The sequence below is a fragment of the Phasianus colchicus genome, chromosome 25 (genome assembly GCF_987193195.1).
Source record: "Phasianus colchicus chromosome 25, bPhaCol1.hap1.1, whole genome shotgun sequence".
NCBI classification, from domain to species: Eukaryota; Metazoa; Chordata; class Aves; order Galliformes; family Phasianidae; genus Phasianus; species Phasianus colchicus.
Genome location: NC_143460.1, coordinates 3,514,866 through 3,536,778, shown reverse-complemented (window position 1 = coordinate 3,536,778; position 21,913 = coordinate 3,514,866). Strand labels below are relative to the sequence as shown.

Genomic DNA, 21,913 nt, shown 5'->3' with positions numbered 1-21,913 from the left:
TTTATTTACTTGTCCCTGGGGAGCAGGGCATAATACCTGCATCCTTCTGTGCACTCCGCTGCAAGGAGCAAGCTGACATCTTGGAGGTGAGGGCAGGAGCTGAAGGCCAGTTATATGGAATGCAATACTGACAGCTTTGAAATGTGTGCGTGGCTGATGCCTTCAGACCCTGTGACTCTGTTAAGCAAAACGTGGAGGCTCAGGGCTGTGCCTGAAGATTGCAGCTCTGGGTTCTTCACGATTTACAGCTGGAAAACTGAAGCATTCAGAATGCTTATCATGCACTTATTTGTTTCTGCATTTTTATCTGTGCCTTCCTGTTAACCGGAACATGCATCTGTTAAGAGGAAAAAGCACAGAGAGCCATTTCCTCGAGCACCTGGACTTTCTTGTAAATAGACTCTGAGGGTTCCCCTTACAGCAGAGCTCTGTCCTGCCCATCTGGCAAAGCAAAGCACTGTTTTCAGAAGTAAATCTTACAAAACCAGAAGTTGCAGGTTGTTTTTCATTCATAATTACGCATTTCACATATGGACACGTATATAGAGAAATGCATGTGAAAATCTAGTTGTACATACATGAAAAGTGTATTGCTGTAAGCCATGTGGGTGACTGGAGGATCAGAACACAAATGGAAAGCCCGGTGCCTTACTGCTGTGTTCTGCTTTATTTCAACCTCAGCATCATTGTTTCTGTTGCACAGTCCAGAGTACATTTCCCAAACGATTGAACTTCATCTTGAAATGACCATGTGCATCATGAAAGCTGCCAATAAAAGCGATAAGGACAACCTGAGTGCTGTTTGCCCATTGCCTCCTCTGGGTTCAGAACATCCTCTGCCATGCAGCAGTGCTGGGGGGGTCCTGGAGCCCTGGTGGTCGGTCTCCAGCTGCAGAGCAGTGCCCTATTGCCCCCCAGGGACAGAATGTATCCAGCTGCCCCCAGCCCAGTGTGTGGGAGGAGGTGGAAGTGTTCTACTCTGCCCTTCCCTTCCCGTAGCCAGGCAGGCTTAGCTGGCAATGGCTGCTGAGGAAGAACCCTGGCCACTTCCCATAAGCAGGGATGCTCTGCAATGACTCCATCCGGCTGAAAGCCCCTCATGCCTTCTCTGTCATGGATACCCCGTGTCCCAAAGCAGGTCCCAAGGGCCCATCCTCCCTTGCATGAGCATGAGCAGAAGGTCACTGGGGCTGCACAGCCCAGGCTGGTGGCTGCCCACACCCTGTGCAGGAGCCCACAGGTTCCTGTCCCCCAGCCCTGGGAAACCCCACAGCTGTGATCCTTCCTCAAGCATGGGGAACCAGGACCCCCATATCTGTATCGCATCCCCTGAGATTTGCAGTCTGCACTGGGACCAGAGTATGGTGCTCACCTTCACCCTCAGCATCCTGGGCTGCTCCGCTCTGCTCCTGGCTGCTGTGAGTGGGCAGCAAGGTAAGCAGGATCTTCACCTTCCTTCCTCACCCCTCTTCTGCCTCCTCACAGCTTCTCTCCGTGCTTCTCTGGCTTTTCGCAGTGCAGGGCAGGCAGATCCCTGGGAACAGGGGGATGTGGGTGTGCCAGTTCCTGAGCATCACAGAGGTGATGGCCTTCTGTTGCACCAAGGAATGGTCAGGTTGGATGTTGGGAGAAATTTCTTCTCCAAAAGAGTGGTGATGCAGTGGCACAAGCTGCCCAGGGAGGTGGTGGGGTCACCACCCCTGGGGTGCTCAGAACTGTGGGGATGTGGCACTGAGGGACACGGTCAGTGGGCATGGTGGGATGGGGTGGATCTCAGAGGTCTTTTCCAGCTTTAATGATTGGATGCTTCTGTGATTCTATAGAAAAAGCATCTGTCATTTTGGCCAAAGCCTTGCTCCTGTTCTCTGTGTGGGGCAGGAGAGATCTGGGGCTGGCTGGTGCCAGAGTAAAAGCTGTACAACAGCACCTTCCCTCAGCACTTGGCTGAGAGTGCTTGGGCCCTTCAGGTTAATTCTGGATGGGAACTTGGAGCTGAGCTCCTGCAGCATTGAGGAGGAATGTTTCGTGGGGCAGCAGCAGAGATGGGGCACAGAGTCTTTCATAGCTTCTTCTTGTTACAAGGGGCTCAACCTGCATGTTTGAGCTGCCAAAGTAAAGCAGGGCATGAATGAAGTATTACTCAACAAGCCTGTTGCAATAATAGCTTGTGTTTGGGATTTGTCAAGTTGAAACTTGCTGTGATAAATAGAAGTGAATTGGGATGGGGCAGAGCAAACAGGCTGAGCTCTGCTGTTGATCTGACAGCCTGAGGTGCCCAGAAAGCACAGCCCAAACGCACAGAAGCTTGGCTTGCCTTTGCCATCAGAGCTGCTCCCCTGCTGATTTGGGTTTGCAGGCTGATTGGGCAGTGCTGGCACAGCATTGCAGATCTGAGGGCTGTGTGGCTGAACGTTGCTGTTGTCTCTTCTTTCCAGTCAGACAGCGCCGATGCCCAGTGCCACACATTGAGAATGGGAGGAGTGCTCCTTTTCGCTACATCTATCGGCCCGGGGACTTAGTAAAACTCAGCTGCAACACAGGCTACACCTTGCAAGGCTCCCACACGAGTATCTGCCAAGCTGACTTCAGCTGGAACCCACCTTTGCCGGCATGCAAAAAGGGCAAGTGTTCTGTGTGTGTGAGTGGGGCTGCTGCAGGGCAGAGCTCTCTCCATGCCCTCTCATATTGCTGAGAAAGCAAAGCCAGGATGTCCCTGATGTTCTTCCCAAAGTGGGAGGGAGGGAAGCAGCTCTGGAAAGACGGGCTTGGGATGGGGAATGGAATTGGCAGCAGCCAGGGCTCTTGGGGGATGCGGAGAAGCTAACGCTGGTGCTGTGCTGCTGTGCAACCAAAGGCTGCAGCCATGGGGGATTGCAGCATCTGCCTCCCTGGGGGCATTTCTGGACTTCTGCTTATGGTCACACATGGGATGTTTCCATCTTCCTCCTGGAATGGGAAGTAATCAGAGTTTCCCACTTGTGCTGCTTCTGTGCTCACGTGTGTGCTCTGCCCGAGCTGTGATGTGCTGTTTCCCTCTTGACAGAGGGGAAGGAGTGCCTCTGTTATGAGTGATTTCCTCTGGATGCAATGCGTCTGTAATCTCGTGCTGTTCTAATTTACCAAAACGCAGACTGAGCAGCAGTCAGGCTATCATCCTGACCACCAATCCTGTGTACAAAATAGTGACTCCCAGTGCAATTTCATCTCCCCCTGCAGAGGTGATGTGTCCTCAGCCACCGAACATCGCCAATGGGCTGCACAGCGGCCAATCCATGAACAAATTTCTCCCAGGAGCAATTGTGTACTACAGCTGTAAGGATAACTTTGAGCTGGTGGGGAACATCTCCATCAGCTGCTCAGCAGTCGGGCACTGGAACCGGCCCCTGCCCCGCTGCAAAGGTGCGTGGAGGCAGCCCTGTGGGCACTGCTGCTCTGTACCTGCAGGATGTGGTCCTGCACTGACAGCCACGTCTGTGTTCCCACAGCCATCGGCTGCCAGAGACCCACGGTGCACAACGGGAAGGTGCAGGCACTGAAGGACACCTTCGAGGCTGGGGAAATGCTGCAGTTTGACTGTGATGCTGGGTATGCTGCAGAGGGCAGCCATCAGGCTTGGTGCCAGCCTGGGGGGAGCTGGGACCCACCAGTGCTCAGCTGTGAGCGGGGTGAGTGCACTGGAGGACCCTGCAGGGTTGCTATACGTCTCCATGTCCATCACAGCCACTCATCCCCCTCATGTTCCTCTCTCATTCCATCTCCTCCCTGCAGTTCGTCCTTGCCCCAGGCCTCCAAAGATCAGCAATGGAGATCATGATGGCCATGGCAAAGCAGAGTTCACCATGGGGACGTACGTGACGTACACTTGCAATCGCGGCTACTACTTGGCTGGGAACGTTGAACGTGTGTATTGCAAAGCATCGGGGAAATGGAGCCAGCCCAGCCCACACTGTGAAGGTACACGTGTGTCCTGTCACCCTGTCTGCAAACTGTCACCTCACTCTGTGGCCAGCACAGCGTGGCACTGGCATGACACAGCTCCTGACCATGGCTCTGAGCCCTTCAGCCCTTCTCCTGAAATTAAGTATTCAGTTTTATAACATGCAGAGAATGAGCTTATACCCTGAGCTAAGTGTTTCTGAAGCTACAGGTGCTGTAATTCTAGCACTGGGTTGAGATCCTCTTCTGTCCCAGCAGCACAGCTCCATCCTGCCCAGTGCTGGGCAGTGCAGCTGGGGCTCAGCCATGTGCAAGTGCTCCAGGCACAGCCCAGCAGGGACCGCTGCTTCCTCCACTTAGAGCAGAGTTTTCTGTACCAATTCCCTAAGAAATTAATGATATGACAAAGCACTGTAGTGCCAGTGTTTCTGAGTGAAAATAGATCTTAAACTCTGAATATTTCTATGAAAATACAAAGCTAAAAATAGCCATTCGTAGTGCCAACATGAGCCCAAGTCATTTGCAGTCTTCATTTCTGGACTAAGCCCTGTGTTACTGAACCCAGTGCCTGGCCATGATGCTGAGAGCCACCGGGCCAGATTGAGATAACACACTGGGTCTGCAGAGGCAGCTTCAGGATGAGGTTGGTTGGGTTTCATTAAATCAGTTAACATTTCTTTGTCCTGAAAGGAAAGCCTGGGCAGCTGCAGCGGGCAGAAGGGACACAGAGATGTGCAGGACATGGGGTACCAGCCCTCTGCCCCACCTTCACCTCTTCCATGCTGATTGCTGAGCTGCTTTGAGCTGCACATCCCCACAGCATCGCTTGTCCCACATCCCTCATGGTTTTTCCAATTCCCCTGCAGAAGTGACGTGTCCTCAGCCACCGAACATCGCCAATGGGCTGCACAGCAGCCATTCCTCTACCAGGTTCCCGCATGGCACCGTTGTGTACTACAGCTGCAAGGATGGCTTTGAACTGGTGGGGAACGTCTCCATCAGCTGCTCAGAAGTTGGGCACTGGAACCGGCCCCTGCCCCGCTGCCAAGGTGGGTGGAGGCAGCCCTGTGGGCACTGCTGCTCTGTACCTGCAGGATGTGGCCCTGCACTGACAGCCATGTCTGTGTTCCCACAGCCATCGGCTGCCAGAGTCCCACAGTGCGCAACGGGAAGGTGCAGGCACCGAAAAACACCTATGAGGCTGGGGAAATGCTGCAGTTTGACTGTGATGCTGGGTATGCTGCAGAGGGCAGCCATCGGGCTCGGTGCCAGCCTGGGGGGAGCTGGGACCCACCAGTGCTCAGCTGTGAGCAGGGTGAGTGTGTGCAGGACAGAAGAGGACCCTGCAGGGCTGCCACCCATCCCAGTGCCCATCACAGCCACCCGTTCCTCTGCACGCTCCTCTCCCATCTCCCTGTCTCCTCCCTGCAGTTCGTCCTTGCCCCATGCCTCCAAAAATCAGAAATGGAGATCACAACCGGCACAGTGAAGGCTTTTTTACCACGGGAATGTCTGTGTCATACACCTGTGATCCCAGCTTCTACCTGGTTGGGAATGCACACGTGGTTTGCAGAGCATCAGGGACCTGGAGCCAGCCCAGCCCACGCTGTGAAGGTGCGTCTGTGCTCACTGTGGGCAGACTCCCCCCCCTCCTGCCCCTAGGTCCTAGAATTAATCCCATGTGAAGTGCTGCATGGTGGAAATTAATTTCAAACCCTTCTGTTATCAAAGCAAGGCTAGGAATGTTTGGATAACGACATGTAGATTTTGCTGTTGCACTATTAGCAGCCCGTGGGTTTGGAGTTTTTATTTGCTTATTTTTACTCCTTTTGCTCATCATTTCTGCACATCTTCCCTTCCAGCAACCATCTGCTTAAAGCCAGATATACAGGATGGGTGGGTAGTTGATGATCGTGGACTCATCTATGCACCGGGGCAAATGGTGACGTTTCAGTGCCAGGAAGGCTACAGCTTGCGGGGCAGTGCCCAAACCCTGTGCCAGGATAACGGCAGCTGGGACCCCCCAGTTCCCCTCTGTGATCCACTCCAGAGCTCCTTGCTGCCCAGAAGGTCTGAGAGTTCAGGTAATGATGCTGGAGCTGCCTGGGGTGGGTGGCTGCTTGCTGCCTTAGCCCAGCTGTTAAATAATGTGTTAAATCCTGTAAGAAAGCAGAAGATTTAGTTATCTGTTGGGAACAGGAGCCTGAAATCTGGAATCCTTTGGAAAAAAAAAAGATGATTCTATGGTTCTGTGTTGTGTTTGCTTAGTAGTGTCTACATTAGGCCAGATAACCAAATGTTCAAGGCAAAACAAACACCCTTTCTGGTAATGGTGTTCTCTCTCTGCTTTCACCCAGTGCTCTGTCCTGCCTAACTCTGCCTGTTTTCTCTTGGTAGGTGGCTGTGGGGTTCCCACCAGGCTGACCTTTGCTGAGCTCAATGAGGAGCACAGAAATGAGATTGATTTCTCTGTTGGAAAGACTGTGGGATACACTTGTCGGCCCGGATTTGCTAAGCACCCAGGAATGTCACCCACTATTACATGCCTGCAGAGCGGAGTGTGGTCAGAAGCACTCGAGTTCTGTAAAAGTGAATAGCTCCTTGATTTGGTGTTGTTGTTCCAGAAAGGAATAGGTGCTGGGTTCTGTCCATGCTGCAAAAACCTGAACGTGATTCTGGTGTTCCAATCCTATGTGACTAGTAAAGCCATGTAAACTTATGTTATTTGAAACCCATTTTGGGGGTAATTGGAAATGTGGGTGGATTACTGGAATAGCTTTTGCATCTGTTGGGCTGTGCTATAGGGAGAAGCCTACAGGGAGATTCTCTCTCCTCCAGGGAAACAATGCAATCACCCCGGGGAACCCGAGAATGGCCGGATTACAGCCCTGGCAGACCTCTTCTTTGGGTCAACAGTGGTCTACAGCTGTGAAGAAGGGTAAGTCCAGAGTTCAGGTCTGCTCCTTAAAAGGTCAAGGCAAGTAGGTAAGTCTCCCTCTTTTCCTCCTTTTCATCCATTCATTGATTTTATAAAGAAGCCCAGGTGTAGAGCTCTGTACCTATATAAGCATATAGGGTTTTCCCAATCTTTTGCTGTGAAAAAGGTAGACAGGTGCTGAGCTCAGAGGGGAATTTCTCCCACAGTGCCAGGGCTCCACTTCCAGCGGTGCTGAATCCACTGCAGGGGGTGATTGGAGTGAATGTGAGCCCTTCTACCTCCAGGTACAGGCTGATTGGGAAGTCCAGCCGGAGATGTGAGATCTATGGGGGACGCGTTGCATGGTCCGGTGACATTCCCACCTGCCAGCGTGAGTAGCTCCCAGCTCGGTGTCTGCATGGTGCTGGCATTTGTGTCCCAGCAGCAGCTCCCAAATCTCTCAGTCAGAGCTATCCCTGCTCTGCGGGCATGGAAATATCAGAAGGGTTTGATTTCATAAAGAAATATTCTGGGAAGAAGTACAAAATCTCAGAGAGAAATGGATTATTGAAAGTGAGGAGTCACGTGCAGTGACTCTCAGCAGTGCTTGCATAGATTCTGCTCAGAAGACTTGAGGTTGTTGGGTGGTTATTTTATTTCTTGAACACTAGAAAGGATAAAGCATATAGAAGCTTCCTCCATAAGAGGAATTGCAGTCGTTCCACCTGTAGGCCAAGTGTGTATGCCAAGTGTGTGGGATTTTGAGTACTTCAGTGCTGTGGTTGAATGCAGAAGGTTCGTTGTGCCCCATTGCAGGTATCCCCTGTGAGCCCCCCCCCAGCATTCCCCATGGGAAGCACACGGGGCGGCTGCTGGATGAATTCCACTACGGCACCTCGGTCACCTACAGCTGCGAGCCCGGATACCCAATGCATGGGAATGCCTCCATCTTCTGCACCACCCAAGATGGGAAAAACGGGGTGTGGAGTGGGCCCCCCCCACTGTGTGGAGGTAGGGCTCAGAGGGAGCAGGTGGGAGTGCTTGGGTGCAGCAGCCCAACTGTTTTCTGTTTGGAAAGGCGAGGAGATCTCAAGATGGTCACATCTGTTGTCTGGGTGCCTGCTGAGGCAGAGTTTGCTGCTTTGGGGTGGGAATTGTTGTTTTGGGGTGGGATTTATTGCTTTGGTGCAGGATTTGCCGCTTTGCTTTGGGCAAGAATTGCTGCTTTGGGGCAGGTGCAGGCAGGATGCTGTAGAAGCATGTGCCATCTGCAGCACTCCCAGCCTCACCTTCCAGCTGGGGTCTCCCCTGCACTGTAAGGCAGTGCATCATCAATAGGAAAATTACCTTCAGGCTTGCACCTTGAAAATAATCACAGATGCAAGTGCTTTGCACAGCTTTGCCCACTCTGAGAACAGCTCTTCCCTTCCAGAAGCAGGATGCTCTGCCCCGCAGATCCAGAATGGGAGGATAGTGCCAACTCCTCGGAGCACCTACGCACACAAGGACACTGTCACCTTTGAGTGCGAGCCAGGCTACATCATCCGTGGCCCCAGAGTGGTGCAGTGCCAGCAGAACAACACTTGGCAGCCCCCGGTGCCCATCTGCGAGCAGGGCAAGTGGCCAGCCAGCACTGCAGGTGCCACCCTGCCCCAGTGTCCCCTGATCCTTTGATAAGTTGTTGGCTTGTGTCCCCAACAGCTGGCTGCAGGGCACCCCCCAGGCTGGCGTTTGCTGAGCTGAAGGAGCCCTACAGGAACCAGACTGCCTTCCCTGTGGGTGGGACCGTGGAGTACGTGTGCCAGCCCGGCTATGCCCGACATGTGGGGATGTCACCAACCATCACGTGCCTCAGGAATCAGAGCTGGTCTGTGGCACTGGAGTTCTGCAAAAGTACGTCCTGCATATGCTGTTGGGAAATTCATACTTCTTGAGTGCAAAGCCTTCTGGCTTTTTGGGTTTATTTGTTTGGGGCAGCATGCTGTCAGCATCCCCAGGGGATTTGCTGCACAATGCTGATGTGCAGTGCTAACAGCAGCTGTGTTCTCTCGCAGGGAAGCAATGTGCAAACCCTGACGACCCACAGAATGGCAGAGCCGTGGTCCTGACTGACCTCCTCCTTGGTTCCAAAGTGAATTACACGTGTGACAAGGGGTGAGTTTGTGGCCAGCTGAGCTCAGCTGTCATTTGAGAGTAACGCAGAAATTAAGTGGCAAAATGGCTTTATGTGGAGGAACCTCATAAAGTCTGAAGTCTTGGCTGCTATTAATAATGCTTGTGAAGAAGTCTGGAGTCTCTTCATGTAATTACCAGTGTTTCTGTGTGCTGCAGATACAAGCTGAACGGGCGTTCACAGAGGACATGCGAGGTCTCTGGCACACGCGTTGCATGGAGCGGGGATGCTCCCACCTGCCGTCGTAAGTGGGATGGGAGGAGGCCCTTGGAGATGGCTTCCTTGGGGTGTAGAGGAAGGGGAGAATCTTTCAAGGCAAAGGTGCCATTGCAAAAGATCTCTTGGGTCACTCTATCTGTGAAATATTTCATGTTTCTTATTTCTTATGCTTTGTTTTGTTTTGGATATTTTTGAAATTGTTTTCAAAGGCCTTTTATCTTGGTCCAAACTGGGAACACTGTTCATGTTTTTAAACTTCCTCTTCCTGTAGCAAGAATTCCTCACTGCTCGTGCGTAGGAATGTTTGATCAAGTTCTCTCTGCATGAGTCACAGTGATATGGAGAGGGCAGTAAGAACTGTGCTCCTACCTTTAGCAGGATAGCAAGGAAATGACCAACCCAAGGGTACAAGTTTGCCTTCCCACACATCTCAGGATAATTTGGGTCATTTTACTCAAAGAGCTTAATTGCTGGGATGAGTTTACCTTCATCCTTTCCTTCCTGGAAGTGAAGGGTCTCAGACCCCAGTACTGCAGCAACAGTGCTAAAACCTCACCTTGTGTATTTCCAGGTATTGTCTGTGACCCACCCCCAGACATCCCACATGGGACACACAATGGGGGATCAATGGATGCCTTCCCCTATGCGGCCGTGGTCACCTACACGTGTGAGCCAGGCCGTGTTTTGGCTGGGACAGCCTCCATCTTCTGCACCACTGTGGATGAGGAGCACGGTGCATGGAGCGGGCCGCCACCGCTCTGTGAAGGTGAGTGTTGCAACTATGGTGGGAGGCAGATATTTATTATAATGGGGTTCATTGTCTTTCTCCTTTGGTTTCTGAAGGTTATTATTCTTTTCCATATTTAATAATATTCTCTCCCTCCCTTCTGTAGATGTGCAGTGTCCTCCCCCTCCAAGCATTGCCAATGGGAAGCACAGCAGCCAGCCCTCAGACACGTTCCTGCCTGGTGTGGCTGTGCAGTACACCTGTAAGGTTGGCTATTTGCTCATTGGGAATGCATCCATCACCTGCACTGCTGCAGGAACCTGGAGCCAGCCCCGGCCACGCTGTGAAGGTATGTCTATGTCAGCTGCTTGGCGCCTGGGTCATCTCTTTCCTCTTGGCTCTGGGTTTAACCATCACTCACCAAAACCCCACAGAGGAACAGCCAAGAGGTCCCAATATGGAGAGCTTCTCGAGCACAACTGGATAATGAGATTTCAGATTTTGGGGGGCAAGAATATGAATCAATATTGTTGACACACTCACGGTGTTGATGGCCAGGCTTGATTGCAGTTACCACCCTGGCTGGGCTCTGTGTCCCAAATATGCCTCGTAATCTTAATTTCCAGCAACAGGCTGCAGAAGACCTGAGATTGAGAATGGAAGAGTGATTGGGCCAGAGTCCGTCTATATGCCTGAGGCCATCGCTGTCTTTGAATGCAATTTTGGTTACGCCTTAAAGGGCTCTCAGGAGTCTCAGTGCCAATTTGGGGGCACATGGGATCCTCCTGTTCCCACGTGTGAAAAGAGTAAGTGTTAGTGAGGCGGTGGGTGGTGGGTGACTTTTGAATCCATCCCAGCAGGTGCAACCACCTCACATTGGAGGTAAAGGGACCCTAAGGTTCCCCTTAGGTAGCAGGACAGAAATGGAGGCAGGAGATGGGTGTGGGCTGGGTGGAATCATATCCAAACTTTGGCACCTTTAGATGCTTGGGAACAGCTAATGGGGAAGAAAGAAATAGCAATGCAGCCTCATTACACAGGGTGTAGATCTGGGGTGTAGACCTTCACTACGTTTGATTTTTTTCCCTTCCTGTAGTGCTGCAGTGTCCTTCCCCTCCAAATATCACACACGGTCAGTACAGCAGTGAGGATGTGAAAGTATTTGTTCCTGGAACCTCTGTGAGGTACAAATGTGACCCGGGGTACGTCCTCACGGGGAAAACAGCAGTGACTTGTTTGACATCTGGAGTGTGGAGCATCCCTTACCCACGGTGTGAAGGTGAGGGGAAAGGCTCTGGCCCATGGGCTGCATGCACAGGGGAGCATGGGGGAATGGGTGGGCAGGGATTTAAAGGATTTCAAGTCCATGCACTCCTTTTCATGTGGATGCTCCCTGAATTTTGACCTCAAAAACACAGGGGGAAGCCTGGCTCTGGCAGCCACTTCCCCAGCTCAGGCTTTGCTGCTCCTTGCTTCCAGTGGTCACCTGCATCAGTCCTAGCATTAAGCATGGAGAAGTTGCTGAAGGGCAGAAAGTTGTCTACCGGCCCGGGACCATCATCACCATCCGGTGCCACCAGGGCTACATGTTGCGGGGCAGCCAGGAGCCCAGGTGCCATTCCGATGGCTACTGGGTCCCCTCTATCCCCAGCTGCGAGCCAGGTGAGCGTGGGCACAGCTGCTGCTGGCTCTGTGGGAAGACAGAAACCGGACAGCCCTGTATGGGGACAAGGACACACAGGGATCGGTTGCTTTTTTGCATTATGCAAAATCACTCCAACTTCATTCTCTCCTCACACCCTGCTAGCGCTGCCTTGCCCTCCACCACCCACCATTGCCCATGGCATACATGATGCTGAGCTCGGGGACAACTTCACCAGTGGAATGTCCGTGAACTACAGCTGCCAGCCCGGCTTCTCCCTGCTTGGGGACCCCTCTGTCCAGTGCCTGGAAGGCAACTGGAGCCTCCCGTACCCACGCTGTGCAGGTGAGGGGACAGCACAGTACAGCATGGCATGGCATGCAGCCCCCAAACTACGTTGTGGAAATTTTGGGGGTGAAATTCAATTCCAGCACAATGCTCTCTTGTATCTGAGCCTGCAGATTCCTGCACTCTAAGGCCAACAGCCAATCCCAAAGGATGTGTAGAGGAGTGTGGATGTATAAAACTGGCTAAATTAAGGGTTTTTTAAGACCATATAAATATCACACATGCATCCTTCCACGCTAAGAGTTATTCATGCAGATAAATGTCAGAACACAGGATGAAAGAGATGCTACCATCACCAGGTTTTGTAGTAGAATCTACCAGTGCTCTTGCTTCTCAGCTGCGTTTCACTACCAGCCTAATTTCTCATGTGCTTTTTTTTTTTTCTGCAGTTGGATGTGGGACACCAAGAGTGTTACAGTTCGCAGAGCTAAACAAGGAATACAAGAATTGGACTGAGTTTCCAGTCGGGACCACAGTGAAATACAGCTGCCTGCCAGGTTACTCCAGACATTCACAGATACCACCCACTATTACGTGCCTTGAAAATCAGACGTGGTCTGAACCTAAGAGGTTTTGCAAACGTAAGTTTTACAGATGCTTCTGTGTCATTTAAATCACAGCGTGACTGTAGCTTGGTAGATTTTTTTGGTTCTCTACCCTGGAGATTTGGTCAGATCCCTAGAATTCCAATGCCACTTCTCCTTTCATGCTGAGTTAAGCTGAAAAACACCTCTTGTTCTGTCCAGGGAGAAGGTGTGATCATCCAGGAGAACTAGAAAATGGCAGAGTTATTGTTACAACAGATCTCCTCTTTGGATCAACTGTGAATTACACTTGTGATGAAGGGTGAGTCCTGGTCAAACTGTGTTGCTGTGCCCACTGAGGAGACCCAGGGCCAAGTGAGCTCAGGTCCATACCTTCAAAATGGTTAAAATGGCAGTATGTGGTGGCAAGTAGGGTGGTAATTGGTGGCTGTGGGAGATGCAACCTCCAAAGAGAGTCCCACAGTAACAGGAGTGCTGTTGTTTAACCCCAGGTACAGGCTAGTTGGAGCTTCTCAGCGACACTGCGTGATTTCAGGCTCTGGGACGCGAGTGACATGGACTGGGGTCATTCCCGTCTGCCAGAGTAAGTGCAAATGGTGGGAGCTGAGCACTGCACAAAGAGATTCAGAGCAGTGCTTTACTTGGGACAGCATAACCTCAGGGATGGGTTCACCCTCATCCATCCCTTCCTGGAAGTGAGTGGCCCTGCAGTCCCCAGCACTGCAGCAGCAATGATACTAAAACCCCATATGTGCATCCCACACAGGTATCGTTTGTGACCCACCTCCTGACATCCCGCATGGAACACACAGTGGGCACTTGATGAATGCCTTTCCCTATGCAGCTGTGGTCACATACACATGTGAACCTGGCCATGTGCTGGTTGGGACAGCCTCCATCTTCTGCACCATGGTGGATGGGGAGCGTGGTGCCTGGAGCGGACCAGCACCACGCTGTGGAGGTACAGCCTCATGGAGTCATAGAATGGCTTGGGTTGGAAAGGACCTCAAAGATCATCTAGTTCCAACCCCTCTGTTATGAGCAGGGTTGGAATCCTGCATGGAGTCTTTCATTTTTCCATATTCTTTTTTTTTTTTGTATGGATGGATGGCTTTGCCCTCTTCCCCCAGATGTGCAGTGCTCTCAGCCCCCAGGCATTGCCAATGGGAGGCACGGAGGCGAAGGCATGGCAGTGTTTGTCTGTTGTCCGTGTCTGTGATCTTGGCTATGTGCTCATTGGAGCAGTGCTGCTGAATTGTATTGTCTCTGGAGTGTGGAGTGACCCTGCCCTCAGTATGAAGGTGTCTTTGTCACTTGTGGATATGCCATGGACACAAAGGGATTACGGGAGATGTTGAATTTGAATTTGCAGAGATTGAGTTCTCTAGTAGTAATTGGGAATTGTAAACAGAAAAAAAAAAAAAAAAAATTCCTTCCCTGCAGGGCAGCTTTGTCCTTCCCCACCAGTGATTGACCATGGCCAGCATGATGGCATGGACGTGGAGTTTATCCCTGGAATGTCTGTAAATTACAGCTGTGACCCTGGCTATTCTCTTACTGGAACAGCAGCTCTGTACTGTACTGACAATGCAAGCTGGAGCAGCCCTCAGCCCCGCTGTGAAGGTGAGCTGTCCGTGCCATCATGCCATGAAAGGGAGGACACTGTGGTGTCTCAGCAAGAACCAAGGGTAGAGGGCTTCAGCAGCCTTTGTCAGGAAAAGAGCAAATGGGTCAGGATTTAAATCTCCAGCCCCCTTCATTTTCTGCATAGCTGCTACTGGAGCCAGCAAACTGCCACTGCACAGAGCCTGGGCTGCACATCAGCTTGTTTCCAGCACACACTGGATGCTGTAATCACTTTGCAAGCATCCTTCCTGCACATTATCCCATTTGTGCTCTTTTTCAGACTTTTTCCTTGTCTTTTTAGTGTTACAGTGTCCTTCGCCTCCAAATATTGATGGAGGCAATCATGACAGCCAGGATGTGGAAGTTTTCCTTCCTGGGATGGCTGTAAACTACAGCTGTGATCCTGGCTACAGCCTGCTGGGGGAGGCATCCATTTACTGCACCGAGTCTGGAAACTGGAGCCTGCCCGCTCCTCAGTGTGAAGGTACTGTGGAGGGGCAACAGCTGAAGCTAGGCTGCTTGGGAACCTCTGGACACGCTAATGGACATGATCTCTCTGTGTTCTCCCTCCCGGCAGGTAGCTGTGGTGTTCCTCCAATACTTAGCTATGCTGAGCTGGCCAAGGAGCACCAGAACATGACAGCCTTTCCCGTTGGGAGCACAGTGCGCTACGCCTGCCGCCCAGGATTCATGAGACACCCCACAGTGCTGCCAGTTCTGACGTGCCTCAAAAACCACACGTGGTCTGATGTGCGAGCGTTCTGCAAAAGTGAATAGCTCCATCCGTTTGGTGTTGGTTTTGGAAATGCGTCTAAATTTAAACACATGGGTTTCTAAAGAAATTCTTTGGTACAAATATGATTCTTACATGGCTTCACTAGTCACATAGTTTGGACAGCTGTTGGTCTTCTATAAAAATTTTTGCTGGTGTTTGCATGTGGACAGATCCTTAAGATGTTTTCTCACAGCACATTGTAAAACTGCGGGAGAAGAGTTTAAACTTAGCCTTGTTCTTTCACAGGGAAAGAATGTAATTATCCTGAAGCACCACAGAATGGCAGAGTTGTTGTTCTGACAGATCTCCTGTTCAGGGCCATTGTGAACTACACATGTGAAGAAGGGTGAGTCCCACGCTGCCTCTGCTGATCCATTTACTGAGCTTGTGTTGGGCAATTTAAAGTGAGAGGGCACAGCACACTGCTCAGCTCATGCCAGTAAGCCAGGGTTGGTACTTTTGGCCCAGGAAGAAGGAACCTGTTTCTTTTCATCCCCACATATCCCACCAAGAGAATTATCCAGAAGCAAGAGAGTGTTCTGGAAACGCTGGGGTAGTGCAAAGCCCAGGGTGCACGCCTTTGTATCAGCTGCTATTCCTTCTGTGTAACTCCAGGTACCGGCTGCTTGGACAGTCCCTCCGGCGCTGTGAGCTCTCTGGAGCAGATATGGCATGGAGTGGTGATCCTCCCACTTGTCAGAGTAAGTAGGTCGCAAATAAATCTGGCCTAGAATTGCCATATTAAGTCCTGAAAATCAAAAAGTGGCATTTCCTTAAAATAAATAGAGCCTTGGCGAATAAGACTTCCTAAGAGTATTCCTCTGAGGTTGTTTTGTTTTGCATGCTTGTTTGGTTTCTTCTACAAATTTTCCAGTTGCCAGCTTTTCATCTTTCAGAGTTATGTGGTAGGAGGAGTTGTCAGATGCCTGCAGGGATTTGTTCCTTTTGTTTCACAACCACAATAGATGAAGGAAGAAATGTGTCTTGCATGAGAGTGGGATACTGAGCAGAGCTAGGTTGAGATCTTCCACTGCACTGTTATCCAAGCCACAAGACTCTCTTGCAGGGGTTGGGCATGGCGATTAAGATGTGGTCGTTCCTTCAGATGGAATTGCCTTGGAAAGCATGAGCTTGGTGCAGTAAAACAGTTGTGAGAATGCTTAACAGAATTTGATTTCTACAACACTTAACATGTTTACTTGGAATGTATATGCATTGTTTTGTTTATAGACACAAAATCATGCTTACATATGAAAAACTGTGATAATCCCCTGGTACATGAAGACACTAAAAAGCCCTTCACTCTTGAAATTATTCTTCTGCGAGTCACTGAGTTTTACCTGCACAACTCTGCTGAGAGTCTGCCCTGGAGCAGTGGCCAGGATGGGCTTTATCTGGGCATCAGCTACAGCATGTGCCTGCTGCCTCTTTAAGATGATGAATTTCTTTTCCAGAGGTGGTGTGTCCAGTGCCACAAATCCAGAATGGGAGAGTATCCATTCCCAAACAGCGCTACAGATACAAGGACACTGTTAGCTTTCAGTGCCATGAAGGGTTCATGCTGAAAGGCCATTCCACAGCCCAGTGCAAAGCTGACAGAACATGGCATCCTCCCGTGCCCGTCTGTGAGCAGGGTGAGTGTCACTGACTTGGTGACATTGCAGGATACTCCTGGTTGCTGCTGCCTGCTCTCTGAAGCCACATCTGGCTTTCCCTTTCCTGGTTGCTCTGACTGCTGTAAGGAGAAAGCAGAAGGTGTTCCCTTCACCTATGACTCTTTCCTCACACAGGCGCTAAGCCAGGTTGAGGGCAGCACAGTAAGTGGGATTTGTGCTTTTCTTCCCTGCTTGTTGCAGTCTGTAGTCCACAAGCTCTTCCATTTCTGATAGACAGAAACTCAGTAGCTGTATGGCAGGATGTTGACTATAAGAGAAGAGGGACCTATTTGCTGGAAATATAAAGGAAGGATGATAGGAAATGAAGGTAAATTTGTGTATTGCGTGCGTTCACCAAATGTGTATTTTCAACTCTTAATGCTGCATCTAGATGCAATTACCATCCTGCTGCTGCAACTAGTCCAGGTAGGTGACACATGGGAGGCAAGACTTAACTGCTCCTCTCACCCGGTCCTGTTTTTTGAGGGGAAGAGGAGTAATTATCCATTGTACCCCTTTCTTACACAATTGTTTTTTCATAAGTTAGCTTCACCTTCTTACCTTTCTCCTCTCCTCTTTCAGTGGGAAAATGTCTATCTCCTCCAAGCATTATCAATGGGGAACACAGTAGTTTCTCAGACACTTTTGGCGTAGGTGCAATCGTGCACTACCGCTGCAAACCTGGCTTCTTCCTCATTGGCAATCAGTCCATCCGCTGCACACCGCATGGAGTCTGGAGCCATCCTCTACCTCGGTGTGAGGGTACGTTCACACTCTTGTCATTGATTCTCATCTTTCTAAACGTGTTAAGTATGTGGTGATATGTGGCTAAAGAGTTGGCGAAACAAGCTGTTTCTTGAGCAAAATCCACCTAAGGAAAAAATGTGACCAAATGCCCTTATCCATCCTGCACAAGATTTGCAGTGTAAGTAATTCTTTCTGCCCTCAATTCTGCAGCTGGCTGTGTGAGCCCAGCAGTTGGGCATGGAAAAGCTATTGGATTAGAATCTCTTTACATGCCTGGAGACATCATCACCATTGAATGCAACACTGATAATATCTCAAAAGTCCTCCACAAGTCCCAGTGCCGATCTGGGGGCACATGGTTTCCTCCACTCCCTGCCTGTGACCGAGGTAAGTGCGTGTCACCCATCCTTAGCGCCTGTCCCTTCTGACCTTGCACTACTTGTAGCACATGGCAGGATGTTTAGGGGGCAAGAGGAATCCTAGTTTTTAAACCTGAAGATCCATCTACCCTATTTTTTCCCATTCTTATCACTGCAGTATAACTGGTGCCTCAAAATGAACTTAAAACTAAGCTCAGCCTGGTTTTGTCAGATGTAAGGGACCTGTATGGATACTGCTGTAAAACGGTCTTACAAATGTGCAGTTCTCACTATATACACCAGCTAATCACTCTTCTTATCCAGTGCATCGGGGAAGATGATGCTGGGCAGCAGCGCTCCTTTGTGTAAGAAGAAATTGGTGTGACACCAAGTCAGATGCTACAGGGTGAAGTGGGTGCATGAGGTTGGGCAGTGGGCTCTGTGCATTAGTGTCAGTGGCGTGGAGGTGCCATGCACAGGTGCTTGGAGGTTCTCCTCTTGCCTCCAAGAGTCCTTTTTAATCTGTACTTCTCTCTCCTTAGTGCTGCACTGTTCCAAGCCCCCAGATATCCTCCACGGGGGCCACAGTGGCCTGGGAAAAGTAGTTTTCACTCCTGGAACATCTGTAAACTACAGCTGTGAGACTGGCTTCTCCCTTGTTGGGATGGCATCCATTTACTGTACAGAGTCTGGAGCCTGGAGCCATCCTTTTCCAGTCTGCCAAGGTGCGTTTTTTGTTGCAGAGAGCTAAGAAGAAAGTTTAATACATAATGTGCCTGAGGGAAAGATTTATATAAGGACTAAATCTATCTTTACTACTAAATGAGTGATAAGAACAAGATAAAGTTTATCCATGTTCACAAAACCTGGTGGAGTTAAAGAGCTACAGAATTGATTGTTGAAACTAGATGAAGAAATGGAAAGAGCAAGGCTGCAAGAGTACAGTGCCTTAGTTACTCTCTGGCTGTCTGTGAGAATTCTTATTTCAACACTATCATCTGTCTCTCCCTGACTTTCAGTCGTGAAGTGTCTCCACCCTCCAGCTATCACCAATGGGAAGCTCCAAGGCAACACTTCAGACACATTTTTCTATGGAGCATCTGTGTCCTATAGCTGTGATTCTGGTTATTCACTCACTGGGGATGCTTTCATCACCTGCACAGCATCAGGAACCTGGAGCCATCCTCCTCCTCGATGCAAAGGTGTGCGTCTGAGATATGTGAGCCAAAATCTAAGCAGTAAAACGTTCTGCTGCTGCTAACACTGAATTCCACCCATTTATTTGGCTTGGGAACCACTTCCACATCACAGCTAGTCATGTTAATTACTAATTGGCCTATATTTTTATATAACTGGGAAGAGTATAAAATCATGATAAAGAAGTAGGATGGGATCTACTTTATGATACCAGACAGAAGTATATGAGTGCAGTGGAGGAAATTCGGGAAGGCAGTTTTAATCCCCGCGTGTTCTGCATCTCTGCCTCTGTTGCTATGAATTAGTTGCATATTAACATTTCTCCCTTAAAAGCTTTTTCTCCATGAGGAGTAGAAACATTCTCTCTTTACCTTTCCATGCCCTGTTATCACTAGCAGGAAACAGGAAGTGATTACATCTGATGACCTATAGTTTACATGTGAGTCTTACTACTCCTTTCATGTAAAGTCCCTCTACTTCTGTGACTTGTCACTTCTGCGTCAATTTCAGTCATCGGGCAAAAGTGACTCATGGCACTTTCACGAATGTAGCAGGATTTCCAGTGTGGGTGTTCCCGCATGGAAAACTGGGCGTTCAGCAGAAAAAATTCACAGGGCTTTTTCTTGGTGGAGCTGTACATCGGTATCTCAATAGAAATGCACGTGGATAACAATAAGAGGAAATAACACGCACCAAATACTTACATAAATAAGCCAGTAGCTATTTAAAAGAGACAAAGTCACAGAAGAATTCTCCCTGTTATTCAACATTCTCATGTTTTTGAGCTGTCCATAGAAACTATTATGCGTGGTGGTAAAAATAAATAAGCCATAATACAATGGTCAGAATTTACATGCTGATATTACCTACTCTGATCTCCACTGAGAATTTATTCCTCTAGAATCTTTGGGCTTGGACTGTAAAAGGTGACCAAACAGACCTGACACACCACTCTTCTCCAAATGTCTTGCTAGCCCAGCATCAGTAAATCTCTCTCTGGCAGGTCTCCTTCCAGGCTACAACTGTTCTCCATGGGAGTAACCAGTGGGAAGAAGCTAACTCGTATAAACCTCTACATGGCATAAGACACAAAGCTCCTTTTGTAGCCACAAAGAAATGAATCATATTTGGGAATTAGAATTATTCAAAAAGAACTCAAGAACAATGCCTTAAATAACCCACACTTCTACTTTTCGTATCTTACATTCCCTCACACTTAGTGTCCTTTTTTATTACTTCTTATTTCAGAGATCAGTTGTGTATTCCCAGAAGTTCAAGGTGTTAAGAAAACCACGCCTGGAAAAACGTACAGAATTGGGACTAACATCACTCTTGAATGTGATGATGGGTACACGTTGGAAGGCCTCAATCAGATTCAGTGTCAGGAGGACTTCAGCTGGGACCCTCCTGTGCCAGCCTGTAAACTCAGTAAGTGAAATGTAAATCAAGCAAAGAACAAAGAGAAAAATGCAAGCGTATAGTTTCATTCTTGCCTGCGAACTATCTGTACAATGTGCTCCCAAGGCCTCTTCGGCCTGTTTAAAGTTGATTTTACCATGGCAGTAGAAAATAACAAACAAAAATAGCTATTTTTATCAGGTTAGTTTCAACACTATTTTCCACAGTCTTTCTGCAGTTAGGGCTTCTGTTTTCCTGGTAACACTATCATTGCTGTTAATTTCTCTTTCAAACATGTAAGTGACTTTCTATTAAATATATATATATATAAATAATGGTATGTCTTTTTAAAATTCTGTATTGTCAGCCTAAGCAGTAAAAACTTTATCAATGAAGTGATTAAAAACTGTTGAGGAACACTGTATTTTATTTTAGAACTGTTTACTGATTATTGCTTTTCTCTTTCTCCAGCTTCACCCAGGTCTGGCTCAATAGGGCTAGGTAAGCAGCTCAGGAGAATTTCTGTGGCCAGATCTTTGGCTTCATAGCCTCAGTGGCACTATTTTCCTCTTCTTACTCAAAGATATGCTTATTGTGTCTCTTGTGCCAATGGGATTTAAAACACACAGTGCAAATAATACACTCTCTTCCCTCTCAGGAATTGCAGCTGCAGTCATTCTGCTTCTCCTGGGTGTGACCATTGCCTGGAAAATTATCTCTAAGCAGAAGGAAGGGTGAGATATCCTGTTGGGTACCCATTCACATTTTTCTTTGCCCAGTTATGACCCCTATACAGTCAAAACACCAGAATTAGGAGGCTAGGTCTTTCAGTTTTGTATTTTGAGCTTTAAGTTGCCAGCTCTACTGAGTGCATCAACTTGGAGTCAATTGTGTGGTTGTGCTGTTTCATTTCCAAGATTCTTCCTAAGAGGAAATCTGAGTGTTCATTATGAACTGAGATAGTTCACTGTTCTTTTTCATGCAGCTACTACCGTACATATGAAAACTACAATCACAAAACCTCTCTGGACTAGATGACAGAACAGAAACGTTCACATCTTGCATGGCAGGTATGGATTAACATGAAATATCTGCTACAGCTAGGAATCTGAGTTGTCCCATTATAATCCTTCCAGCTGAAAACTTTCCACCCAAACTTCTGATAAGTCAAACACGACTACATAGCTTCAGCTGTAAACTTATCTTTTGTTCTCTGGCAAAGGCAGCTTTGCAATCATTTCCTCTTTGAAAAACAAAAAAGCATTACCTAGGAGAGCAGGCCCTCCTCCCTTCCTAAGCAATGATATGATTAACACTGGTATGAAAGCTTGAGGAAAGCTAATTTTTACATTGTTAATTGCTTTCTCCCCAGGCTGAGCCCGGTGCTGCCCATAACCGGCATTCGAGGTGTTCCCCCATGTTGGGACTGAACCAAGAAAGCACTTCAACACAAATCAACCCTCCTGCTCCTCCTGCTCCATTAATTAAACCACTCTAAGGGTCTAACGAAGCTGTACAGAAGCCCACCAGAGGACTTCCCGCACTGCACCTGTTCCTATCCCTGCAAACCCTGAGCTGAGGGAGAACCGCAGCGCTTCTGTAATAAAACCCGAAGGCAGGACGGCAGCTGCTGCGTTTGTGTCTCTTTT

General features: G+C 49.1%; 1 protein-coding gene across 2 annotated transcripts; it reads left to right on the top strand.

Moving 5' to 3' along the window:
• The first annotated feature begins 1,324 nt into the window (after window positions 1-1,324).
• CR1 (complement C3b/C4b receptor 1 (Knops blood group)) lies at window positions 1,325-21,890 on the top strand. Of its 2 annotated transcripts, XM_090124499.1 has the most exons (42): window positions 1,325-1,434; window positions 2,436-2,621; window positions 3,217-3,399; window positions 3,486-3,665; window positions 3,769-3,954; window positions 4,803-4,985; window positions 5,072-5,251; window positions 5,368-5,550; window positions 5,799-6,020; window positions 6,334-6,525; window positions 6,775-6,874; window positions 7,159-7,244; window positions 7,670-7,864; window positions 8,286-8,468; window positions 8,555-8,746; window positions 8,908-9,007; window positions 9,185-9,270; window positions 9,817-10,011; window positions 10,139-10,321; window positions 10,599-10,778; window positions 11,069-11,251; window positions 11,452-11,634; window positions 11,780-11,959; window positions 12,352-12,543; window positions 12,709-12,808; window positions 12,999-13,090; window positions 13,274-13,468; window positions 13,951-14,130; window positions 14,435-14,617; window positions 14,711-14,902; window positions 15,155-15,254; window positions 15,524-15,609; window positions 16,363-16,542; window positions 17,146-17,325; window positions 17,521-17,697; window positions 18,212-18,394; window positions 18,689-18,871; window positions 20,115-20,294; window positions 20,736-20,765; window positions 20,923-20,998; window positions 21,250-21,334; window positions 21,637-21,890. In XM_090124499.1, the coding sequence occupies exons 1-41, from the start codon at window positions 1,362-1,364 to the stop codon at window positions 21,296-21,298; spliced, it is 6,372 nt and encodes a 2,123-aa protein (XP_089980625.1). In that variant the 5' UTR covers window positions 1,325-1,361; the 3' UTR covers window positions 21,299-21,334; window positions 21,637-21,890. The 2 variants fall into 2 exon arrangements, with proteins under 2 accessions (XP_089980625.1, XP_089980626.1); XM_090124500.1 differs by lacking the exon at window positions 10,599-10,778.
• Window positions 21,891-21,913: the final 23 nt, after the last annotated feature.

What these genes read in the sequence shown, in the direction of transcription:
- CR1 (XM_090124499.1), top strand. Translation starts at nt 1,362, where the DNA reads ATGGTGCTCACCTTCACCCTCAGCATCCTGGGCTGCTCCGCTCTGCTC. An exon ending in TTTGCCGGCATGCAAAAAGG is followed by an intron (nt 2,622 to 3,216) that starts GCAAGTGTTCTG and finishes CTCCCCCTGCAG; the next exon opens with AGGTGATGTGTCCTCAGCCA. An exon ending in CAGAAGGTCTGAGAGTTCAG is followed by an intron (nt 6,021 to 6,333) that starts GTAATGATGCTG and finishes TTCTCTTGGTAG; the next exon opens with GTGGCTGTGGGGTTCCCACC.